Source organism: Strongylocentrotus purpuratus, unplaced genomic scaffold (assembly GCF_000002235.5).
Source record: "Strongylocentrotus purpuratus isolate Spur 01 unplaced genomic scaffold, Spur_5.0 spur5_scaffold_9, whole genome shotgun sequence".
In the NCBI taxonomy this organism is placed as follows: domain Eukaryota; kingdom Metazoa; phylum Echinodermata; class Echinoidea; order Camarodonta; family Strongylocentrotidae; genus Strongylocentrotus; species Strongylocentrotus purpuratus.
The window spans coordinates 10,561,257-10,585,265 of record NW_022145615.1 but is presented as its reverse complement, the minus strand read 5'-3'; the positions used below and the strand labels follow the sequence as shown (position 1 = coordinate 10,585,265).

Genomic DNA, 24,009 nt, shown 5'->3' with positions numbered 1-24,009 from the left:
TCATTCCCGTAACCTAGGGAAATGGTTTATCTTATCTGGGTTATTGACTGAGTGTCGCTATTACCGATGCTGCTAATAAGAATCGGTTATTCACCTGCATCCAATACATTTGTGCACGTATGTGATCGCGGGCAATCAAAATACATCAATAACGTAAAATCGAATGCTGCTGATAAGAATCGGTTATTCACCTGCATGCAACACATTTGTGCACGTATGTGATCGCGGGCAATTAAAATACATCAATGACGTAAAATCGAATGTACTGTTTTGATGATTATTGAACTGAGGTATTTAGCCTAAATAAGAGACAAACTGCTCAATAATGATAAGGGTTTATTAATTGTAATGCATGCATGTACAAAATATGGTTATCGGTGGTATATATATATTATCTTCTACAAAGTAATTATCTCCATGTATAATAACCTTTCTCTAGACTATATTTTGGGCTGATAGTCTCTCTTTCTCTTTCCCCGTCTCTCTCTCTCTCTCTCTCTCTCCCCTCTCTCTCTCTCTTCCTATCTCTCTCTCTCACTCTCTCTCTCTCTCTCTCTCTCCTACCTCTCTCTTTCTCTCTTCCTATCTCTCTCTCTCTCTCTCTATCCTGATTACCTGGTTTTCAATACTATCACAATACGATTATAAATGATATTATGATTGTATATATATATATAATTATATATATATATATATATATATATATATATATATATATATATATATAATACTAAATATATATACTCCTGGCGATGGATAGGCAACCTGTTCGAAACGTCGAGCCACTCCCGCCACTCACCCTCTCCAAGCGCTATATAGTTCTCCATATAGAACTATAAGCTAAGAAAGATAACCAACAGTCTTTTTCAAGACTATACCAACAGTCCTTTTCAGGACTACAAACCCTCAAGAAAGATTACCGAGAGTCCATTTTCAGGACTCCTCAATCCTCCCTCTCTCTCTCACATGGTGCACCCGTAAGCCTACTGTATATATATACTAAAAGATACCATTTTCTCATGTATACTGGTAATAATTTAGATTTTACTTTCACCACTTTTTCAGTGTTGGCTCTTACAATGTGAATATATTCCCATTGCATTTAATTTCGTCATTTTAAGTACAGTTCAAATGTTCGAATGTTCTTCATCATAATTAGTTAATTTCATTAGCCTGGCGTTGATTTCATGTTTAAGCCATTCTGCTTATTACGAATTGTACATCCACGTGCATTACACTACAATATATTCAAATAGTGGTGCTTTCATTGTAGTTAGGACGGCATTGGTCTTATTGCTTTATTGCTTGTGGGAGAAACTAATCCCAGTCCCCCCCCCCCCCCACCTCATTTTTTTTTCAAATGATGGACGATTTTATTATACCTACTTGTCAAATATCATAAGCTATGGTAGGTATCCAGGATTATACATGGCCATGGTATTATGAATAAGGATGCCTATTATGGTAATTTGTAGCTAAGATATCGGCTGGATCAATAAACCTCTTAAACCTGTCAAAAATCTCAAAAACTCTAGTTGGTATCAATGACATACGTAACGTGAAGATATGGAGACGTAAGACAGAGACAGAGAATGGGGAGAGAGAGAGAGAGAGACGGAGAGACAGCAAGGGTTCTTTGGGAAAACCAAGTGCGCAATCCAAGAGAGAGAAAGCAAAAACGAGAGAAAGATAGCAGAGAGAGAGGAATATAGCAGAGAGAGAGAAAGAGAGAGAGACAATGAGTGTTCGTTGGGAAAACCCAGGGAGGGAGAGGTAGAGAGAAAAAGAGAGAATGGAGAAAACCATGGAAACCGGCGCACCCAGCGCACAGCGTTCAACGAAATCGAATGGTAATATATAGTCGGACGTCCAATAACGTACATGCATATCTTCTATGATAATAAATGGTATTATCATGTGATGATGTGAAAACTACAGAACAAATGTCAACTTCACCAATATACTGCTTATCGTTTTGCCCAAATAAGGTTGTATTTATATATCTCGCCTTTGGACCCTTTGTGCCTATATAGCTAGCTGGATTTTATTATAAATGAACAAGTTGCTTCACCGTAATAATGCACACGGTGATAACGAAAGGAGCTTTTGAGAACCGAGAAAGCTAAACCGTTGAATTGAACTCCACTACATGGTTCCTAGACACTGCACATGCTATGAGTATAAGATGATATAATGTTGCTGATTCCCTGCTAATTGTTAGGTGATCATTCAATGAATTGTGCAAAGTTGCAGTTTTTCCTGGCGTAGAATCATGCATAAGTCTATTCAAACATTATATCTGTGCTTACATTCCGTAATGGGCATTTCTTTAGTGAATTTAGTATCGAGATTTCCGCACTTAGCTCAGGACCTGATTTGCACAGGAATATTCCCATTATTCTCATTTAATGAATATCACTTACTGATGTAAATAACAGCCTTCCGATTATAATAAGAGCAATAGACTTTCGCACCAATATTTGTTTATTTATTCAAGGATGCACTCTGGTACTAATGAGGTGTCAAATCATTTGTAGCAAGAGCTATTTTTCTAGAAATACTGACATTACCATTTGTACCATAGCTACTCCCACCCCGACTGTCATATGACGTTAATCATAATGTGTTTAACTACGATCCAGAGCAGAGTGGCCACAAATTGAATCCACAGTTTTCAAACTGCAATCTTTATGTATACATTTTGGATAAATACTGATACCTTCGGCATTTCGAATTATTGTTGTTTACAATAGTGATATACATTCTTATCCTACACGACACTCATACGATTACCGTTTAACCAACCCAAAAATTATTATGACCTATATTAAAATCGATAAGAGACTATGGTCCAGATATTTGAAATGCTTTACCTGACAATATTAAACACTCTGCATCTCGTTATTCATTCAAAGCCTCGATGAAAAAAGTATTTAATATCTAAATATTCACAAACATTATAAGGATCACAGCGATTTTGATTGCTTGTTTATATCAATTAATTTTAGACGACCAGTTCATTAACAATACGAATCGAACACTTACTTTACCTACACACCCACTTGCAAATATTTGCATTTTTTCTTTCTTTACTTTCTTTCCACTTTTTATTTAGATACTTTCTGAACAAAATGTTTATACGTGACACTCTATTCTCCTACCTACTCCTGTAACAGCTCCATGTACCCCCCTCCTTCCCGCCTGCTATCGACTTAAGCATTCATGCTAGTTGGCCTTTGCATATATTTTACTTACCTCCATACTTTCAAGTTTTCAATTATATATATATATATATATATGCATTATTATGTGTGTGTGTTTAGGTTGTCACTCTTTATGTAAATCAATTATTATGTATACTGTTATTGTTATTTGAATGTTTTATATTTGATTTATCAATAAATGCAGAAACATCTGCTTAAATAAAATTTAATTTTTTTTTAAAAAAGGCAGTTAGATGATAGGGGAATAATAAGTAGTTGGATTTTCTCATGAATGTGTTAAGCAGTTCAATAGGTACAAAGAATCCATACAAATAGATGCAAATGTTCAGGTATGCACTTTCAACAGTTAATGTTGTTTTGCTTTAGGATAAAATGTCGCCAGCTAGTGGCGTTACCATTCAACAAACACGTCATTTTGTGATCTGATATAAACCCAAAGTAAGGCTTACCATTTCACTTAATTTATTAAAAGGTGCTGGCGTGAATAAATAGAACCAATTACCCACTGTTATAAAATTAAGTTCAACTTTGTCCTGTTTCGAAAAGCTTTTGTCGTAAATACCTATTTCAAAATTTGTAACAACACAGTATTTCGTGTAGGTATGTGTGTACATGTATATACAGTAGTTCGTATGCATGTGCGTGTGATTGCACGTTTGTGCGTACGTGTGTGCGTGTGTGTGTCTGTGTGTGTGCGTGCACGTGTGCGCGTGTGTATGTGCTTGTGTGTTTTTGTATGTGCGTTGTCATCAATCGTACAATCTATGTATTAAATGAAAATGTTTTGAATTCATGTCAAGGAAAAACAACTGTATTTTATTTCTAAGATCGATTTGTATTGTTTGGAATCAATAAAATAAAAAAAACTATTGAAAGAAAAAAGTGGATGTGTGCGTGTGTGGGTGTGGTGACTTAATTATACTTAAACTAATTTGTGTTTGGTGGGGGCCCTTTTTATAACCAACTTATATTTGCTTTGTATTTTGTTTGTTTTATGTAATCTATTTTCTAATGTAAATTTTGATTTGACATGTTTATGTAGTTTAATAAATTCAATTTAATTCAATATATGAGAGGAAAAGGGTCACAAGATTTTGACCAGAATGAGTAATTGGATTTCATGGAATTAAATTGAATTTAATTTATTGATTTAACTGTCGTTATAACAGACTTTATTTCTTCCATTGGTTTAAAAAAATAAAGGATTCCACAACAGAGTTATACATAACAATCAAGAGTACAAAATACATTCCAACGTGAAACAAATATCTAAAGGAAAAACAAAATCGGCTTTATAATTGAAAAGCAAAAGTTGGTAATAAAAAAGAAAAGAAAAAAGGACAATTCAATTCTTCCTGACGCCTTCCTACAAAATTATGTGAGGAAACGTGGTATTTATATCAAATAGTGTTTATCATCTTGAATTTCCTTAATTGAGGATTTTATATCATTATTTGTTGAAAGACTACCTGCAGGCTTCCTAGTGATCAACAGCAGTGTACTTGAAACAAAGAACCGAACTTCTCACAATTAAAAAAAAAAAATATTGGTGAATTTGGTCCCTTCTTGCTCTCACGTATTGAGCCTCTGAGGTATCTTCAACTTTCGCAATTGATATAGTACGCTTGAGATGCACTTAATTTGGTTAGAGTCTGGCCTTAATTTTACACAGCATGAATTTAAACTGAGCTGAATTGACCACTTTTGAGATACAAGAATATCCAGAGCATATTTGTTTCATCTACTATGACTCGAATCGGTACAAGTTTGTTTGTTAACTTTCTGTATATTGGAGGGGGGGGGGGGGGGGGGGGGGGGGGGTCAAGTCAGATTTTTTTTTTAAATCAAAGACAAATTCAAAGAAGCAAGAGAGAGGTTCAGTACATACTAGGATCCTTCTTTGTTGCAACTTATCTGACAATTAGGAAATATATAAAAACAAGCTTCCGTCATAGGGGGCTCGTATTTTCGTGTGTGTTTACGTATTAGATAATCAAATTCAATTCAATTCAACTCAAAACTTGATTGAAATAAAAACAGATAGGATCATTCTCAAATTTTGTTTATAACATTGGATAACAATTTTTCATAATTTAAGTGTAAAAGTGAAGATGACAATAACCAGGAATGGCAAAAATTAACGTACTACGTATTATATATAAATATGATTTATATTTACCAACCCCTCCCCACGAGATGACCCCTACAATACGACTCTATTGAAAATCCAACCTCGTGAGAGACAGTTAGCATGGGATGACAATAAATAATGATTTTTACAATACTAAACTTCAGCGAGATTAATAATATGGTTTTAAAAATAATAACAATATATTAAAAAAATATCAGATATGACGTAGCCTCCCCCCCCCCCCTCCCCCCTCAAGACTTCTTACCCTGAATCTGCCATTCGCCTTCTGGATAATGCTGATTAAATGTATGTTTCCGATTGTATCAAAGATCAGGGGTGTTTCCATTATAGCTCTACGACATTTCCACGATTACGTGAACGTCAATACATATCCAGTAGCTTCGAGTTTGAATAATGTTTGTCAAACAAGTGCATAGCATGGATCCAGCCCATGAAGTGAGCAGCGACGAGCATTATCTTTTTTTTTTCTTTTCTTCGCTATTCGATTTTCCCCACACCCCCCCCCCCTCCAAAGCTGCGCAACTGACTTGACCTATTATATGTCTCAAATATAACCCTATATTTGGTAGGGTGACATACTTTTTAACCCCCCCCCCCCCCCCTCCCCCAAATGAGAATATAAATGTAAGGTCCTATAAACTGTTTGAGGGAAAGTGGCTTGGGGGATTCTTGCTTTCATTTTCTACCGTGCTTCTGTTTAGTTCACTAAAAGTCAAGAAATAGGAAAGACCGAGGGGGAAATTAGGGAGAGGGCTTAAACAAAAATTGGGGGAGGGGGAGGGAGGGGGGGGGGGGGCTTGAGTCCGCCCCCTCGAGAATTCCACTGGAAATATTTTTTGATCGGAATATTCAATTTCATACAGGTTATAAACGTGTGTTTGTGGCTCTATCTAGAATATACAGCCGTACCCAGTATCCTCCAGCATTTTAACCCCAAATTTGGGCCTCTTTTAAGCTTTTGGTATATGGGGTAATTACTATTTCCTTTCAAATTGGATACCCCCTTTCGATTTTGTATTGTACGGATATAGAACATCACTCCCCAGGCGTATATCCACTTCGTTGCAGTTGAAACAAGATATTGCAATATGAAATAGGAAGAAAAAAAATAATATCAAATCAACTTTGCATACAAAGAAGTGTTTTCTTCGGATTTTACTTTTATTCTTTTTGTATGTAATTATCTAAATTTAACATAATATTTGCAGAAAAATTCCAGACTGCTAATGATCATTTTTTTTAATAATTTACAGTTATCATAAAAATGATGTCAAATCAACATTTCATACAAAAAAGTGTTTTCCTCGGATTTTACTTTCGTTCTCTTTGTTTGTATTTATTTAAATTTATCTTAATATTCGCAAGAGCATCCCAGCCTGTAAATGATCTCTATTTAGACACTTGGCTGTATATAATTTGCATGTATCATAGCGTAGGAACAGTTATGTTAGGGATCTACTGTGCTTAGAGGGAATATAGGGAATATACACACACATATACACACACACATACAGCATACACACGCCCACGTATTAATGCAGGAATGAATCTCTATTACTATTGTTATAAATATAATTATCATTATTATTAACTGCCCATAATGTATGTTGATGTTCTTGTTTTTCCAACAATCAATTAATATTTGCCGCAGCTTGACAAAGGACTATGCACTCTCACACCACAGTCACATAACACGGGAGCCCAGTTACGTATAAATGTAACAATTAAAGTTTCTCATTTTAAGAAATTAAGGAAAGGAAAATTGAAAGTGCCGATTTAGCCGCTCGTAAGATCTCCAGATAATTGCTTCTAAAAGGTTCCGGGTTAATAATAGAGAGCATGATAGAATCGTTTACTATGCGACGTAGGTGTAAATATTTTTGTACATTGGAACCAAGATGTGGGCATGACAAACCCCTCGTCGTTGGGTTTTAGAATCATCAAAATAATAAAAAATGTTCCAATACTACTGGATGCATCACTAAAAAACATTGAACTTTTCAGAACCCCCAAAAACCGGCGGCGAGGATGGGGGCCCGATTCATGAGAAAATATTTAGCGGCGAATAAGCGGGGGGGGGGGGGGGGGGGTTATGAGCACTACATTGTTTTGCTCAACGCGGGGGGGGGGGGCGATAGTGACGACTGAGCCAAAAAAAGGGTAAAATTGTGGTTAGCATCTTTGTTTTTAACTTCTTTTTGGCAAGGGGTTGGGTCCTGTCTTCTTTTCTTCTTTTTTAAAGGTAAAATTGTGATTACCATCTTTGTTTTTTTACTTCTTTTTTGCCAGGGGTGGGAGCCCGTGCCCCCCCCCCCCATATGCCCCCACCCTGGATCCGCCACTGTGTACAGTTTCTCACGGTAACAAACTTATAATTACCAAATGATCACCCATAGAAAATAAAAAATCATCGCTGATTAATTTAAACAAAAGTTTAATATTGACAAAATGTACAGACTTTGTACCATATATGTTTTTTCTGAATATTTCATACAGCAAGAATACAAAAAGTACACAAAATATTGCAAGTAAAAAAAAAGAATAAAAATTAAAGAAGTGGGTATTGTACTTGTTGATATAAATCTAAAGAAAATGTAATAAAATGCTCTTATTTACCAAAATCCCCTTTTCAACTTCATACATTGTTCAAAGGTCCTAGGAAATTACAGTCATGTGTGCTACCAAAGAGAATTCGCAAGTTCAATTTTTATTTTTATTTTCTGAACTTGAAAATATTATATGTTCACAGGGGGCCATTCAATATCAAATTTAGTCATACGTAGATCATCTAGGTCCAAAGACTGTCAGAATTGTGTTCGTTTCAACAGTTCTTATATATACGTGTTGCTTAGAAGAGAATAATCCATACACAATCAGATACCATGGAGTATTCTTCTTTTCTAATGCTGCCGAATATCAATTTAGATTACATCATCAGTGAAATCAAACAACTCGTCAATGTTTCTTTTGTAATAGGAACGTTAACATACAAAATATTTAGTTTTATTTGAAAAAAATATAACAGGAAGAGCTTGTCTCATTTTCATCTGATTCTTCAGCAACAAATATCATGGAATCTTTAAAGATCTATAGAATATTGTGAAATGTCGTAGAAGGAAAATCTAATGAAAGAGTTTTGATGTCCTTGTTTAAGTTAGTGCCCATCATAGGTATGCAATAATGCAGGTTGACAGTGTTTATGAGGACAAAACAGAAGGCACGTCAGCGGTGATAGATATTGGGCAACATTGATAGTGTCTTTCAGTTCGTAAATGTCTTTTCTTAGACAGCTGCAGCTCCTCCGGCAGCGCCAGCACCACCGGCACCTGCACCGATGAGACCGGCTTTATAGGCCAATCCAACTCCTGCAGCAGCAATTGCAACTACTCCAGCAGTACCGGCACCAGCAGCAATCGCGGTGGTCTTTTTCGTCGACATGGTCTGTTGTTGAGGTAGGTTGTCAGCGGTTTCAGCAGCTGCAATACCTGCTCCGGCATTATTTTCCACGATGGGCTCTGGGGTGACATTTCTGGTGGTGAATCGGGCCAAAGGGGGTCCTGTCGTGAATCGGACCAAAGGGGGTCCTGTCGTCATTGGCATTGGAGGGAATGTGAAAGAAGATCCCATAGCGCTGATGGAGCCACCGGCTTGCTGCTGCACAACCTGCTCTTCTTCGCTACTGTCTGCGACGGCGCCACCAACGTTCTGCTCTCCTCCCACTCCTCCCATGCCTCCTAGAGCTGCTGCTTCTTCTTCTTCGCTGAGGTCTTCGCCAGCTCCTGTGCCCTGATTGGCTGGGTTGTTACCCAAGGCACCGCCCTGGCCGTTCAGCGATGAGAAGTGAGATACGGACGATTCCAATTCCTCAACGTCGAGTGACTCGCCCTGTTCGGCTGCCTCCTGCTGTTGCTCAGCCAATTCAAGTGCTGCGTCTTCTTGTTCTTCTAAAGCGTCAAGTCTTGCTTCTTCAGCATCTTCTGCCGCCTCCTGTGCTAGTTCTAGAGCTTCTTGTTGTGCTTCTTGTTGTGCCTCTAGTGCTTCTTGCTGTGCCTCAGTATCCCCCATAGCTTGCATTTGCGGTTCTTCGTTGTCGGGCTCTTCCATCTCTTCTGGATCCTCAAGTTCCTCTGGGTCTACTTGCTCCACATTGTCACCTCGTCCCATGCCATAGTTGCCGGGGTACGTGCCAAAGTTGTTAGGATACGCTCCGAATGCCGCTGGCTGGTCTTCTTCCTCGGAATCTTCCTGAGCGAGGACATGGCTGCAACTTGCTGTTGGAGGAAAAGGGAAGACATACACAGGTCGAATTATTATATCTGTTGATCGTAGGCTGAACAGCATGCAATTGTTAAAGGTGGAGCTTTAAAGTATGTCACTGATGGGAATTCGACCACGATGTATTTCTTTCTTCCTATTTTTTTAAAAAAAACTTTGGAAACTATCTTAAGACAAATTCAATCATCTTGTAACAGGAAAGATTAAGTGTCCTACTCTGTTCATTCTCTATGACCGTTTGCATGTAGGTTTTTTTGTGGAAATACATATGAGTTGCTGTCCAAAACACTTTCAACAAATCCTAATTGAGATAACTTGAAGAGTGAAATGAGCCGATTCGGTGTTGTAACACTTGTTCGAACACACCTTAAACATCAATTTTCAAGAAAGAGTCACTGTAAAACAGCATCACATACACATCCCTGTACTTATACAAAAGTCACGTACAATTCTGAAATTATCTTAGTAAAAAAGGACAAAACCTCTTATCAAAATAGGCCCCATACGACATTTACAGTAATGTAAAAGCCCCCCCCCCCCCCTCCCCTCCTTACTTTGGTAATTCCATGTAGTTTGTGAGATGTAGCAAACTTATTATAAAGGTATAAAAGGGAAGTTGTCGGGGGGCCGAGACCTATCCTTGGGATAATTTAGGGGGGGGGGGGTTATCCAATGTGTTAGTTTTCTTGACACGGACTTCTATGTAAATAGGAGTGAGAAACTTTTCTTTCAGATTAAATTGTATGATCATCTCCTATTCTCTTTATGAAACAAAATGATAAATCGACATCAGACAATAAACAAAAAACCTAAAATTTACATGTGCATGTATATTTTGACCAAGATGAGTGTCATGGGCAAGGTTCTAACTTTTGAAACAGCCTTTAATCAAAATGTCGGCTGTAACTTGTCGAGTAAGCCTAAACTATTACAACTATTCCGTTTTCATTTGGGCCACAGTGAATATTACTTCTATACAGTTCCAAAGCGAAGATTGTCCTGCCTTTATTTCATTGTTTATTTTTTCTTTCTGTTATCGTTCCAAGCGATTATCATTTGTTAATGATATGTAATTAGCCAATAAATCGCATTGTAATGTTCAACAAGAATAAACACAATGTATTTCAACTCATTGGTCCGTTTTCATGGCTTCTGCTAATTTATTTACATCCGGACCTTGGGTCTAAGATCATGCCTAACAAACAAAACAAAAGAGAAGTCAGATTGCAGACTAACTTCCTTAGTTCAACCCGACTTTTGAGTCAAGCTTAAAGCCTATCTGCACTAGTTTGCTTATGAGGGATCAGACCTGGTCAGGCAGGTGGTTATCTCATCAAATCAGCTCGCAATTAACAAGGGGACCATGGGGGATCAACATTGTTGGTAATATAAAGGGCGCAAGTAGATCCACGTAGTGCAGTCCTGCTTCAAAACAAAGCGTTAGGTTTAGATTTTAGTAGACTGTGTGAAAACTGTGGGTTGCCTGTTCAGTGACCACACCTACATCAGGGGACAGTACTGTCACGTCACGGACTAAAACAATGTGTTTAGACCCCTCGGTTCATGAGTCAAAACCCCAAGCATAATTACCATTTCCTCTCCGTCACCCTCACTAGATCAAGCCTTAGAATCAAGAATCAAGAAAATAAAGTCTCCATGTGGACCTAATTACTAGACGTGAGATCATGAGAACATTAATTAGATTATCGCCTTCCAATTTAATTAGCAGAATCATTATCGAAAGCCACTGTCTATTTATAGCAAGTAGATGGGGTACCAGAGTTAATGAAATCATACCGACATGAATACCAATTAATGGATATTGGGGTACTAACATGCTGAGGTAACTTGCATTATTAAAACCTGATGAAATAATATGAAGTCCTCTTCAGCGTTTAGCCCAAATACAAGAGAATAGCCGAAATGAGATATGTCATCAAGTGAAAGAAAAGTAAGATTTAAAAGCAGAAGGTACGCCCTACTCGCTACATACAGAATAGTTCGTGCAGAAGTTTGTCACTGCCCGTCTCAGTGGCCGTACAATTTTTCAATTATTCCGAGATCTCTGATGATCAGGACTACGGTATAATCTTAAGGTTTAAAAGAAGGCTTCCACGTTTTGAACGTATTGTTATATTTAAATCTTCTAGCATCTACCAAGCCTACATGGTTAATAAACGAAGCAGAACAGTTACGTAATCATGTTAATGACTTCTACAATGGCTACCTTGGGATTGACCTAAATGCTAGATATAAGACGGAGAAGGAAAGAAGAGGAGGCTGCTTCAAGCCTTTTTCCCACACTACGAGGTAAACCGTTTCTTAGACCGAGGTGAAACAAATAATAAATACCTTATCACCTTCTCCTCTTTTCCTTCTTCTTCTTTTTCGTGTTTTCTTCTTATTATTATTACTATCATTATTATTATTATTATTATTATTATTATGATTATGATGGTAATTATTATTATTATTATTACCATTATAATTATTATCTTTTGCAGGCGCTGTTATAAAATTTACTTCAGGAATTGTGAGATTTTCCTCAGGGCAATCTTTTCGTGATGATCATTAGTATTATTTAAATTATTATCATTATATCTTCTTTTCTTTATTCTTCTTATTGTCTCCGCCAGAGAATACAGAAAATCAGCAGTATTATCACAAAATACGGCTCTGGGTCCTGCATTGGGTGTGTAAAGACCATTCTGAGCTTCAAATGAATCGCAAATGGATTACTAAGATAAAGTACCCGCCGGGATCGAAAATGACCAAGAGTTTTAAAAAAAAAATATTTAAAAAAATTGGCCAAGGATGTGTTTCTTGGCAGATACCCCGCGTAATGTATGAAAGGAAAGTAGCATAAGGTATCATCTGGGCTAAATTGAGTGACCAGGATGAGGAAACGGATGGCGGCCATTGGGCGTGAAGGATCTGCTGACAAACTGATGCAGACGTGTTATTACGGAAGACCTTTAGAACACATCTCATCAGATACAAGGAGGAGAGTTGCTCACCGCGGATGATAGACGCCAGCAAAAAAATGAAACAAGACGCTAATCATATCATTTTTTTTTTATAGTTATGCCTACCATTTAACAGTATGTTAAGACAAATGACAAAGGCGGTTTATGAACACGGAACTTCCCTCTTCAGTCTATAGAAAATACAGAATTCCGCTTTAGCGTTATTTTGATTTGCCAACTTTTTTCTCGTTCTTTGAGATGAGTTTTTTTTCTTTGTCGCTGCAAAGTCTGTGTTTCAACACGGAACTTCCCTCTTCATTCTTTAGGAAATACCAAACTCCGCTTTAGCGTTATCGCCAGACAAAATGAATCGACACGCTGATCAAATCATTTTTTTTTATAGTTATGCCTACCATTTAACAGTATGTTAAGACAAATGACAAAGGCAGTTTATGAACACGGAATTCCCTCTTCAGTCTATAGAAAATACAGAATTCCGCTTTAGCGTTATTTTGATTTGCCAACCTTTTTTCTCGTTCTTTGAGATGAGTTTTTTTTCTTTGTCGCTGCAAAGTCTGTGTTTAAACACGGAACTTCCCTCTTCATTCTTTAAGAAATACCAAACTCCGCTTTAGCGTTATTCTGATGAGCCAACGACAGCCATAATATTTGATCAGTTGAAATCATAAAACAATCTCAACCCCTTGATGTGTAACCGTACCAAGAGAAAACTGCTCTCAGAAGGCGGTCTAAATGAATAACGTAGCCTTCATTTAGAGGTATATTAGGGTGTATCAAGATCCTAACCTAACACCATGGGGGAATACATGACCTTACGAAGTTTGGAGTCCAGTGATGAAACACTATATGCATATTATATATATAGTGTATAACGTTGGGCGGCACGACGGTGTAGTCAAGAAAAGAGGAATATGGGCCAAGGCACGCCCTTCAAGTACTGTTTATTATAAGTAGGTTTTTATATTGTTAAATGTTTTGACTGGTTAAAAAAGAAAGTTATTTGTGAGGTACGTACCACACTGCTTAATGAGGGCAGTAGATCACCCCCCCCCTCCCAAAGGAAAACAAACATTAAAACAAAGCTAGTTAGTGGCTTGAAGTGTAAAAGGGCTTTGACGAAGGGATCGGACAATTTTACATGCGAAAATCATTCTTCATTTATTTCCTTTTTCTTAACCTCGCCTTTTTCTTTCCCTTCTGTCTATTTAATTTCCTCCTTTTTTTGCAACCCCTGCCAAATCTACCTGACACCACTGTTAGTCACACGTGCTGTTTTTGCGGTTGCTCAATTTGAGTCATCTTCTGTTTGATAATTAGATCATGTCTGTGATGTACGATGCCAGGCCCCCACATTACGCACAGAAGCATGTCCTTGTACTTTAGACTTACTGCATCCTTGATTTAATTATCAAACTTTCTAATATGACATTGGAGTTCTTTTTAAGAAATCATCAACATTCTACAAATAGTTGTGGTAGTAACTGTATTTACTTATGGCCGGAAAAGTAGTTTGCAATCCTATCTAAATTTTGTACATACATTATCTACAAACAACTATAAAAAAAAAAGTAGTTTACATCAAACGTATTGCATCGGAGTACTTGTATAGCTATCATATCCTATCAACTTAAGGATCTCAAAGATACTCAAACGTTAGCCTAGCTATGTTTGGTCCCAGTAAAGCAAATTTGATTATTTCATATCAGATAATCATATATTAGGGGAAGAAAGGTTAGCATAAAATCCCGTATCTAAACAAGAAAATGAATTGCGTTTCCGACCTCTTGAAATCGCCATCCCCTTCTCCTCAGCTAAAATAAAGTTCTCTTCTGTATTTCTTATTTCGCGTAAGAAATTGAAATGCTGAGAGCACTTTAATCAATTAAAAATGGTAAATGGAAAATATAATCGCCAATCAATAAAACCTAGTGGAAGATCTCAGTCGCGAAAGTCAGTAGCATTCTTTATTTTCATAAGAGTTTGGTTTTTGTTAAAAGGAAACTAAAGTAATGTAACATTAAAGGCTATAGTTAAGTTACCAGTAATCATTGTAATGGTTACAGTGATAACAGTTGTGACAGAGGACCTAATTTACCAATGTGATTTGCTTTATACTCCAAAAATAATGTTTCAGGCGAAGATTTGCTGAGCGATTGCTCAGCGCTAAGTTGAGAGATTTCTTTTTGAGAAAATTTAAGTATTGTATTGATACCAGGGATAGATAAGTGATGGTTTGGTGTCTCATGCATCCAAAATTATAATACTTTGTCTTTAGTATTACTCCTAGCTGACTTGAAAATTTCACGATTTCTTAAAAATATACTGATGCTCGAGATATCCTAAATTACTATTATGGTTCTGTGGAAAGGCACTTCTTAATGCTATTAAAATTGCTTGTATTGTCGCTACGATCGGGCGTCAATGTACCCAGATTTAACATGCTTAATCAGACCAGCTACAAACATTAAAATGCTAAACAGCATCTAAAGCTGAAAGTACGGTCATGGTCCCAAGAAAAAATAATATAAATATTAACTTACCGACAAAGAAGACAAGACAGAGTAATCTAAACTGGGCCATGATGAATGTGTGATGTGTGTGATGTAGTACGACTTGAAGAACAGGAGGAGCTGCAAATTAAAAATCTTTACTGGTGGATGCTTTTAGATGTTAATGAAGATGCAGAGAAGCGAAGCTGGAAGGGAGGTGAAGTTTGAAAAGTCTCTTGCGTCACGCACATGCAAGCGTCTGGTAAAAAGCGGACGGCACGTTTTCCAAGTCTGTCACCGTATAATATAGTCCGAAGTCAGTCAAGGTTCGTGCGCAGGATGGGGAGGGGAGGGGGTAACTTTGCCACGGAATATCAAGATGAAGGGATGTTCAAAGCCGGGATCAGGAATGTCTCAAACTCAGTTGGGGGACGATATAGGAAAGGGTGGAATTAATTATGAACTAGAGGGGCATTTTATATCACGACGTTGCGGAAAGACTAGGAAGTGCACTATTAAACAAGCAAAGAACATAAACCCAACAGCGGTTCGGCAACTATTGGGAACAACCCCCGGGAGGGAGGGGAGGGGGAGGGGGTACTTCAGAGCCATGACGTCATAGAGCTATTTTGGACTCCTGTTTTTACGATTTGATTAATCATTTTGAAACGGATCCAAAATTGATCCTATTGACGTAGATAAGCACGTGTAAAGGTATCCCGATGAATTAATTCCGTCCTTAAAGACGACGGAAACCCACCGTCACTATTACTCACAAATCAAGGAAATTACTCGTGTGTATCTTGTTACCATGGTAATTTAACCTACATTTTGATACTTAGAAAACAAAGTTGTATGCCTTATGATTTTTGTCTTGATTATATTTACTTATTTATTGTTATTGTATTGAAAAAACTGATTTAGCAACATAGACTGAAAGGAACAGTTTCCAAGAAAATAACAGAGCATTTTCTTTACAAAATATGATAATGTAAGTAAACAAGAAACAGAATACCAATAATTGGAATACTTTAAATAGTTCTGTATCTCAGATGAACGAATATCATAACCTTATCACAAATGCAATGACTTGTTAAAAGTTCGTCTACATCGTAATTAAGCAAACTTCATTAACAATACTCCGTACGTAATAATGTGAGCACTCATTTCAGTATCTGCCCGTTGCAATATTCAGAAAGATTAACTAATGACCTTACTTTGTAGGTCTTGGGCATAAGATATTTTCCCGTGAGAGAATTACTTTAATATGTCCACTGTAAAATACATTATGAAGTCCTTTAGAAGAATATTGTCTTAAGCCCCTTAACGTGATCTCCACTTCATATCCTCATGAAATTATATGACTCGGAGAAACAAGTGATGTGATATAATGTCAAGGGCCATTCTTTACTTGTATCTGGTATCATTGAAAAGCCTGCTTATTTCCCATTATGATGACGCAGCATCTGTATTGATTACGTAACCATGAAACATGCAGTACACCTAAATATATGGGGCCATTTCAAAAGAGAAATGTTGCAAAATGTGTTGTAATTGGAAACATTGAATATTTCAGTAATTCATTTTGGAGAAAAAATTGTGCTGAGGCAATAATGCTTGAATGCCATTTGTGATTTCGCGTTTTCTTTGGAGAATGAAATATGTTTTGAATGATGTTAAGGTGGTCATTCATGAAATGCGATACGTGTTTTTTTTTTACCCTCTGTTTGGAAGATAAAACGCGTTTTAATCGACTGTTTTAATCATCGTGTGTCAGTTTTATTATAATGTGGCTATACTGAAAAAATAAATACAAATTTTATTGTAGAAGTAGTAGTATTAGCAGTAGTAGTAATAGAAGAATTAATAGTAGTATTTTCAGTAGTAGTTGTAAAAGTAGAAGTAGAAGTAGCAGTAATAGTAGTAGTAGCAGTTGTAGTAGTAGTAATAGTAGCAGTAGAAGTAGTAGTAGTAATAGTTGTATAGTAGTTTTGTTATAAATATTGACTTTTGCATTATTTTTTCCTTCCCCACCCCCCCCCCCCCAAACACCGTTCCCTTTCTCTTTAAACCTCTTTCTCTCTCCCTTTCTCCTTCTCTCATTCTGTATTCTTTTTCTTTCATATTTTCCCTTTTCGCCATTTAAGAAGGGGACTCCGTCATGCTCAGCCCCCCCCCCCCCACGGCCCCCTACGCACACCCGGGGCCATTGTGTGGCTACGCCAATGGTTAAAACCCGTCGGATCAACGTTGGTGCGAAGTGGATTTAAAGAAAATGGCACCGGTCCCACATGCCCCTTGTAATTTATTGCGTCTGCCAAATAACCACTGACCTTTTCATGGCAATGATAAGTAATTCCTGCCATTTATAGTTAGAATCGGGCTATTTCTGTGTTGGATTATGTTTATTACTTGCGCGTGATACCTTAAGATAATGCGGTGATTAATGATTATTTTAAACGAATCGACATGGATAGGAAATTAAAAGTACAATCAACTTTATAATGACGGATTTTTTGGGGGAAAGTCTTTCTATCACGTCTTCTGTCGGTCCCCCTTACAATTATATTTGATTAATTCGAGTGAGTAACACTTCATTTATTACTTAAATAAGATTTCAATACTAATTTCAATAATACTAAATAGCAGTAGCTTTATAAATTATATGAAAGGAAGGCTTGGGGTGCGGAAAACAAATGCTTTGAGCGGCAGGCCTGTGTTCTGAAAAGTGTAATTTGCTCATATTCATCAGAAAGTGTGTCAAGGATAGAAAGAGGGACGAACAAGTTCTAATGGAACATGACGTCGAGGTAAGATATTGATGGTCCCCAAGCCCCCAACGACAGATTGCAAGGGAGAAGGTCATTTTTATTACACATCACAAGAAGCAGTTGGCTACATGTTTTCAGGAAACGGGGCAGGATGTACGGTCTCTCATCCCGCCTCCGCAAAAGTGTCTATGACCGTCCACCAAAGTCTAAACAACACAAGAGTATGACAGGCATAGACGTTACATTGCTCCCTTATCCCCCACCCCCACCCCCCCCCCCCCCCCCATCCCACCCCTGTCAGGCCAAAGGCTAGAAAATGAAGCGACAAAAGGCTTTGGAAATCACGACACACTTAATCACGAGATACAAGTTCAACCTAATGAAAAACAGTCTATGTAAGTTCTGATCGCAGTGATCAGAAATTACATAGACTGTTTAACTGTTTATAATTAAGCAAAGATTAGACAAAATTTATAAATGCTATCAGCGTCCTTGTCAGTCAAGTTGAATTCATTAAGTTTGTCACCTGGGGATGTTTCACAAAGATCCTAATTTGAACTTATCTTTAAGTTGGACTTAACAATTATGGAAAGCCGTTAGCATCTTTGAAAATATTTTGTGAAAGCTATTTTAAAAGACATAAAATGTTGATTCAAATCATTCACATTTACCATTATCAAGGAGATTTAACGTTTTTGATGTGGAATTCATATGAATGATGTGAATAGATTTATCTTAAGGCTACAAATGGCTCTCAATAAACTTAGAGTTAAGTTCGACTTAGGATCTTTGTAAAACACCCCCTGATCTAGTTTGCTTAACTGATGTTTACGAATGAAGAAAAAACAAAATGTGGTGATGCTTGAAAAGTTTGATTTGTTTTGCTGACCGATTGGGTGGACAATAATTGTAAGTTAGCGGACTGGTCAAGTGTATGGCCAATTTGTTATGCATAAAAAACATTTTTTAAACAGTGGCATCGAACACCTAAAGTAAGTTTGAGGCCTTGCATTGGCTTCTGTATCAACCCATGTTACCCGAGTGGGATTTTCCTTATTTTTCATTTGACCACAAGCCCACAATGTATCATCATCGGTTGTGAAGCAAGCCAAGACAGCCTTTGAGGATTTTTGCGGATTTCAAACAAGCGCTACACTCGCCTATAGACCAAGATTAATCACCATGCTACAAAATAACAGACCCTCTTCCCCAATCCAGCCGCAATATACGTGCATAAGAACTGACGGAATGGTACAGATGCTTGGTCTTCTCAAATTAATTGATTATCTTCTAGCTTTCCTCTTGGCCTCACCTGATGACGTGGATAGCCACTCCACCATGACGACACTGGCTGAATCTTTTTTTAAAAAAGAAAACTGTTAGGACTTACTTTTAAGGACTACTATGCCTTGAACTTATTTTGAACTCGTTTTGGACCTCACTAAAGAGCAAAATGTTTCATGTTCATGTATTTTGTCTCATATGTTATTTTGTAAAATGACCCAACCTCTAAGATGGGTAAGGTGATGATGGTAACGTTCTAAGAATAAAATACACGGATATTCTGTCGGAGACGAAGAAATCAATACACATGAAAGTTTTCTGAAGGGAGTGTCGATTGGCTGCAGATAAAGACTCGAATGTTGTGTTTAAACAAGGGACTTCTCTCATTGCTAACGTCACAAACCTTTCCTGTGGGAAACAAATGGAGTTAATCATGTGGTAAACAAGTTTACCCGTCACTATTTCAACTATTGAATATTATTATTCACTAGATATACATGTTGATATTATAGAAATAGCACATGTTTGACAATTTCTATCACAAGGTTTTTGTTTCCATCTAAAAATAACTCAATATAGTGAATACATTACTCTGGCTATTACTATTGTATGACTATTCTTGTGGCATATTTTTAGCTGTAAATGAAGTAACATTGTGTGGATATAAAAGCAGTAACAATTTATATTTTATTTCTCAAATCGGACTAAATTTATGAAACAAGGCGCAAAGTGTTACATTAAAAATAAACTGTGACCAACTTTTTTTTTCATTTCACATAAGCATAATACGATTAAAAAATTTATTTGGAATATCTTTTTCCACTTAATTTCGATATTTCTTAGACATTCAGGCTATTGTACAAATCTATGCAGAATAATTTCTTTTCAAGCTTTTATCTGACCAAGGATTATTTGAGAATAAGTTTTAAGTAGCGTGATAATGGTGTCCAAGATATTTTTCATTCACAACGTTATTCCTTAATATCCATGGTAACTGTTGAATGTGTTTATTAACACTAATACATCCCCAAAGGGTCAAAATTCCGACACAATTAACTGCATGTAATTGCAATACCGATGACCTCAATGATCACGTGACTTTACGTGTGTCTAGATGTGACGCATAGAGGTCAGAAATTGCCCCTTTGGTAGATCGTGCCAAAAGTGGTGTCCTTGAACACATTTCCATTGTTTCCTTCGATAAATTTACATTCTATATTGATGTGATCAAATCTGTTTCTTACGCAGTGTATGGCTACCCTTTTATTGCTGTAGCGAAACGATCTTTCAAATACTTGTGGAACCATTTATACAGCAATTTGGACATTTTTTGTAAAGAGTACATATAATCGTTGTATTCATGTAGATAGGTAGATAGCATATGGTATATGTTTTGTAACATATAGTTTTCTGGTATAATTTGAATGATGATAGTTATTAATTACCAGTAACGAAAATTCTTTATGATTTAACTACCGTTACAGGCCAAAACTATATATGACTGTCAACGAATCCAAAACTTGTCTTCAGACACATTTATTCAAAATTGCTTTTGATGATTAACTTACTTGGTTCACATTGATGTATATTTCATATGTATTGTAATTTGCCAGGTTATTTGTATTTTTTGTTTAATACATAATTGTTTGTCAATGTATTTTTTTTTGTTATAGCGCTTAAAGACTTCAGTGGAAGGTGCTTTAAAGGCACCGTTTTTATTATTGTTATTACTATTATTATTATTATTATTATCATCATTATTAATCATTTTTTCGTGAAAAATAAATTTTAGCTTGAGATATCAAATTACCAATAATTTGGATCATTGTTCCAAATGACATAAATCTTCTTCTTCTTTTTTGTACAGGCACCTTGTTCTAATATTGTCCTAAGGATATTATAAAAGAAGAATGTGTTGTGTTGTGGATGTGTTGTGGATTACTTTTTGATTGGGTGTTACAAGTTCTATCATGTAATGTTTTATTACATCGAGGCTGTAACATTAATGATTTGATTTTGTTATTGATATAAAACAAAATGAAAGGCAATTTGGCCAGATTATACCTTATGGGTATCTATGAGCATAATAGGGAAAGAGTTGCCTCTTATGTATAGTTGTGAATTCTCAACTAACTTGTCGGGGCCACTTTTTGCATGAGTTGTTTTTCCTTCAACTTTTCACACAGGGGCAAAGAGGGAGGGTACGCCGTACATGCTTGAAGCGTGACATAAGTCAAAACACTTTCAACGACCGCCATCTGAGGAAGCCGTTGCCATAGCAACACAAGCTGAGAGGAAGGAGTTTATTACCTGAAGGCTTAAAGACTCAGTAAAATGGGGAGAGGGAACAACATGACACTCAAAAGAAGGGTACACAAATTGCAGCAGAAATTATTTCTTTCCATAAATAGTGTGCGGCTGGTCATTACTTCTCTGAATCGAACTTTTTAGTTTGTATGTTTCTTTTTGCGTTTTATTGTGATTTATTTGTTATTGTTTGTTTCTTTCTAGCTTTTTTTTATATAAATCTTTTCTGAAAAAAATATACTATATGTGACTACAAAAACATGTGGCATGACAGTTTAGCTAAAGACCTGTTCAGCTTTTTCTTGTCATATTCCGAATATGGGGACCTTTTGATAACCAACCAGTTTAGGGGACATCCGCTCTATGATATAGGCTCACAAATTAGTTTACTTTTACAAAAGTCCAAACTTCTCTTTAACTTTAAGGGAATCTCTTGTCTGGACTAAAAAAGGAACTAGTCTCTTGACAAGGCTCTTGGCTTTAATATCTTGGTATTATAATAATAAACGTTTGTTTTTAAAACAAAAGCGTTTGCAGTAGTATTATCCCAAGTCATTGGATTATATTGATATTCAGAACTCTACAGTACACATTCTCTCCTACCTTGGGGAGCAAACCAGCAAGTTGATTTTTTTTTTTCACATCCAAATTCAATCACACTGACGTTTGAATGCTTTTTAAGACCCGAGTGGAGAGGAGCACTAACTTCGGATTTTTTGTTTTAATTCATCCCCAGGGTATACGTGTCGTGCCGGGAATCGAACCCACGAACTTTGCGTAAAACAGAAGTGATTAAACTACTCGACTTCAACACCTCTAAAAGCAAAACGAAATCTAGGATTTGAAGAAGATCACATGACCAGGAAGATGTGATTATCATTGTGGAATTGTGGGTAAAATTGGGGATTTGGGTACAAAGTGTGAGAGATGGACGGCCTAGCCAGTGTTTCCCCCTTTAAGATAGCCGAACTATTTAAATAGAAATAGGAAATATGTTATCAGACCACGGAATTATCATCCATGACTCATGTCATGTGTGATGTTTGTTGCAAGCTAAAGGCGTCGGGACCGAGTGCCCCCTCAATGTTCTAAAATGTTTATGCCGGAGTTAGATTTAATACTGATCTGACAAATTTCATAGTTCCCAGATTTCTGTGTATTGAGTGTTAAGTCTGTGGGTGGAATTACAACCGAATCAAGAAGCGATATTGCCATCTATGTTTTATCACTACCTATCTCCATTGCCTTATCTTCCCTCCTCCCCTCCCCTCTCCCCCTCCCTCTCTCTCTCTCTCTCTCTCTCTCCCTCTCTCCTCGCTCTCTCTCTCTTTCTCTCTCAGTTTATATAGCAGCCTTTTCACACACAGCTAAAATTCATCGTATCTAGTGATGATTAGAATCATCGTAAAATTTTAAACATGTTTATAGACAAAATTTCCCAGTGTGAACATCGTTTATACGATGTTGGGATAGATCCGAAGTCGCGATCCATACGCCCCTAAAAGCAGGCTGCAGATACGAAGTTCGTATCTAGAGAGCTTGACATTTTGTGTGTGAAAGGAAATTCTTGTTTAAACGTGTTTAAACTGGATGGAGCGTGCGCTTTGATTGACATGATATGACCTTCAATGCGCAATGGCACTACTGCGCATTTTACGAGCAGTAGTTAATCACGAAACAATTAACGATCGCACCGAAATTTCTGTGTGTGAAAGGCTCGTGATTAGTTTAAACACGTTCGAAACACGTTTATACTAGTCATGTTTATAGAATTTTAGCTGTGTGTGAAAAGGCTGTATATCTGTTTATCAAAGTCGTTATAGCTCAATTTAATAGGCAATTATAAGTAAAGTATACTGGCCTGTTCCCCAGCTTCGACCTTCCCCCTTCTCTCTCTCTCCCTCTCTCCTCTCTATCTCTCTCTCTCTCTCTCTCTCTCTCTCTCTATATATATATACATATTTATATATATATATATATATATATATATATATATATGTCTGTGTTTATATTAATATACATAATTATTATATTTATATTTATAGGTCTTTTTCCCTTTCCCCGCCTATCTCTACGATCACTAATTCCTCTTCCTTGTTTATGTTTAGATCGAAATAATAATTAAAACATAATCGACATTATTCCAAAAGACTTACATTAACATCCCTTATCTAGTCACATAAACCTAAACATACCTTTGAAATTTGCCGAAAGATTGAACGGCAACATGGGTGTAGCCATATTAGTATAAATTAGACACACTTTTCAGTTTATAACTTCTACAAATCACCTCGTCATAATAGCCTTCGGTACTAATGGGAATAATTGATTATTAAATCTTTAATATGGGTGTAGCCAATCTGATAAATTTGTGCTCCGAGGGCAAATTAGACATTTAAATTTCCGGTGTGACTTTTCAAGCAGTTTATTATTTACGAAGGACGTACGGGACTGCGGCAGTGGAAACTCTCTTCTAATTAAATTAGCAGTTGTATCCCTTACTGTGACAGACTGAGTTCT

General features: G+C 36.8%; 1 protein-coding gene across 1 annotated transcript; it reads right to left on the bottom strand.

The window, feature by feature from the left end:
- Window positions 1–7,793: 7,793 nt before the first annotated feature.
- On the bottom strand, window positions 7,794–15,584 carry LOC100891237 (mediator of RNA polymerase II transcription subunit 1). Its single transcript, XM_003725219.3, has 2 exons — window positions 15,179–15,584; window positions 7,794–9,647 (listed from the first exon to the last, which is right to left on the bottom strand). The coding sequence occupies exons 1-2, from the start codon at window positions 15,216–15,218 to the stop codon at window positions 8,659–8,661; spliced, it is 1,029 nt and encodes a 342-aa protein (XP_003725267.1). The 5' UTR covers window positions 15,219–15,584; the 3' UTR covers window positions 7,794–8,658.
- Between the last annotated feature and the right edge of the window lie 8,425 nt (window positions 15,585–24,009).

Excerpts from the sequence above, each read along its gene's own strand:
- LOC100891237 (XM_003725219.3), bottom strand. The coding sequence starts at position 15,218 with ATGGCCCAGTTTAGATTACTCTGTCTTGTCTTCTTTGTCG. Across the intron at positions 9,648-15,178 it reads CTGTCTTGTCTTCTTTGTCG|CAAGTTGCAGCCATGTCCTC; the intron begins GTAAGTTAATAT and ends TTCCTCCAACAG.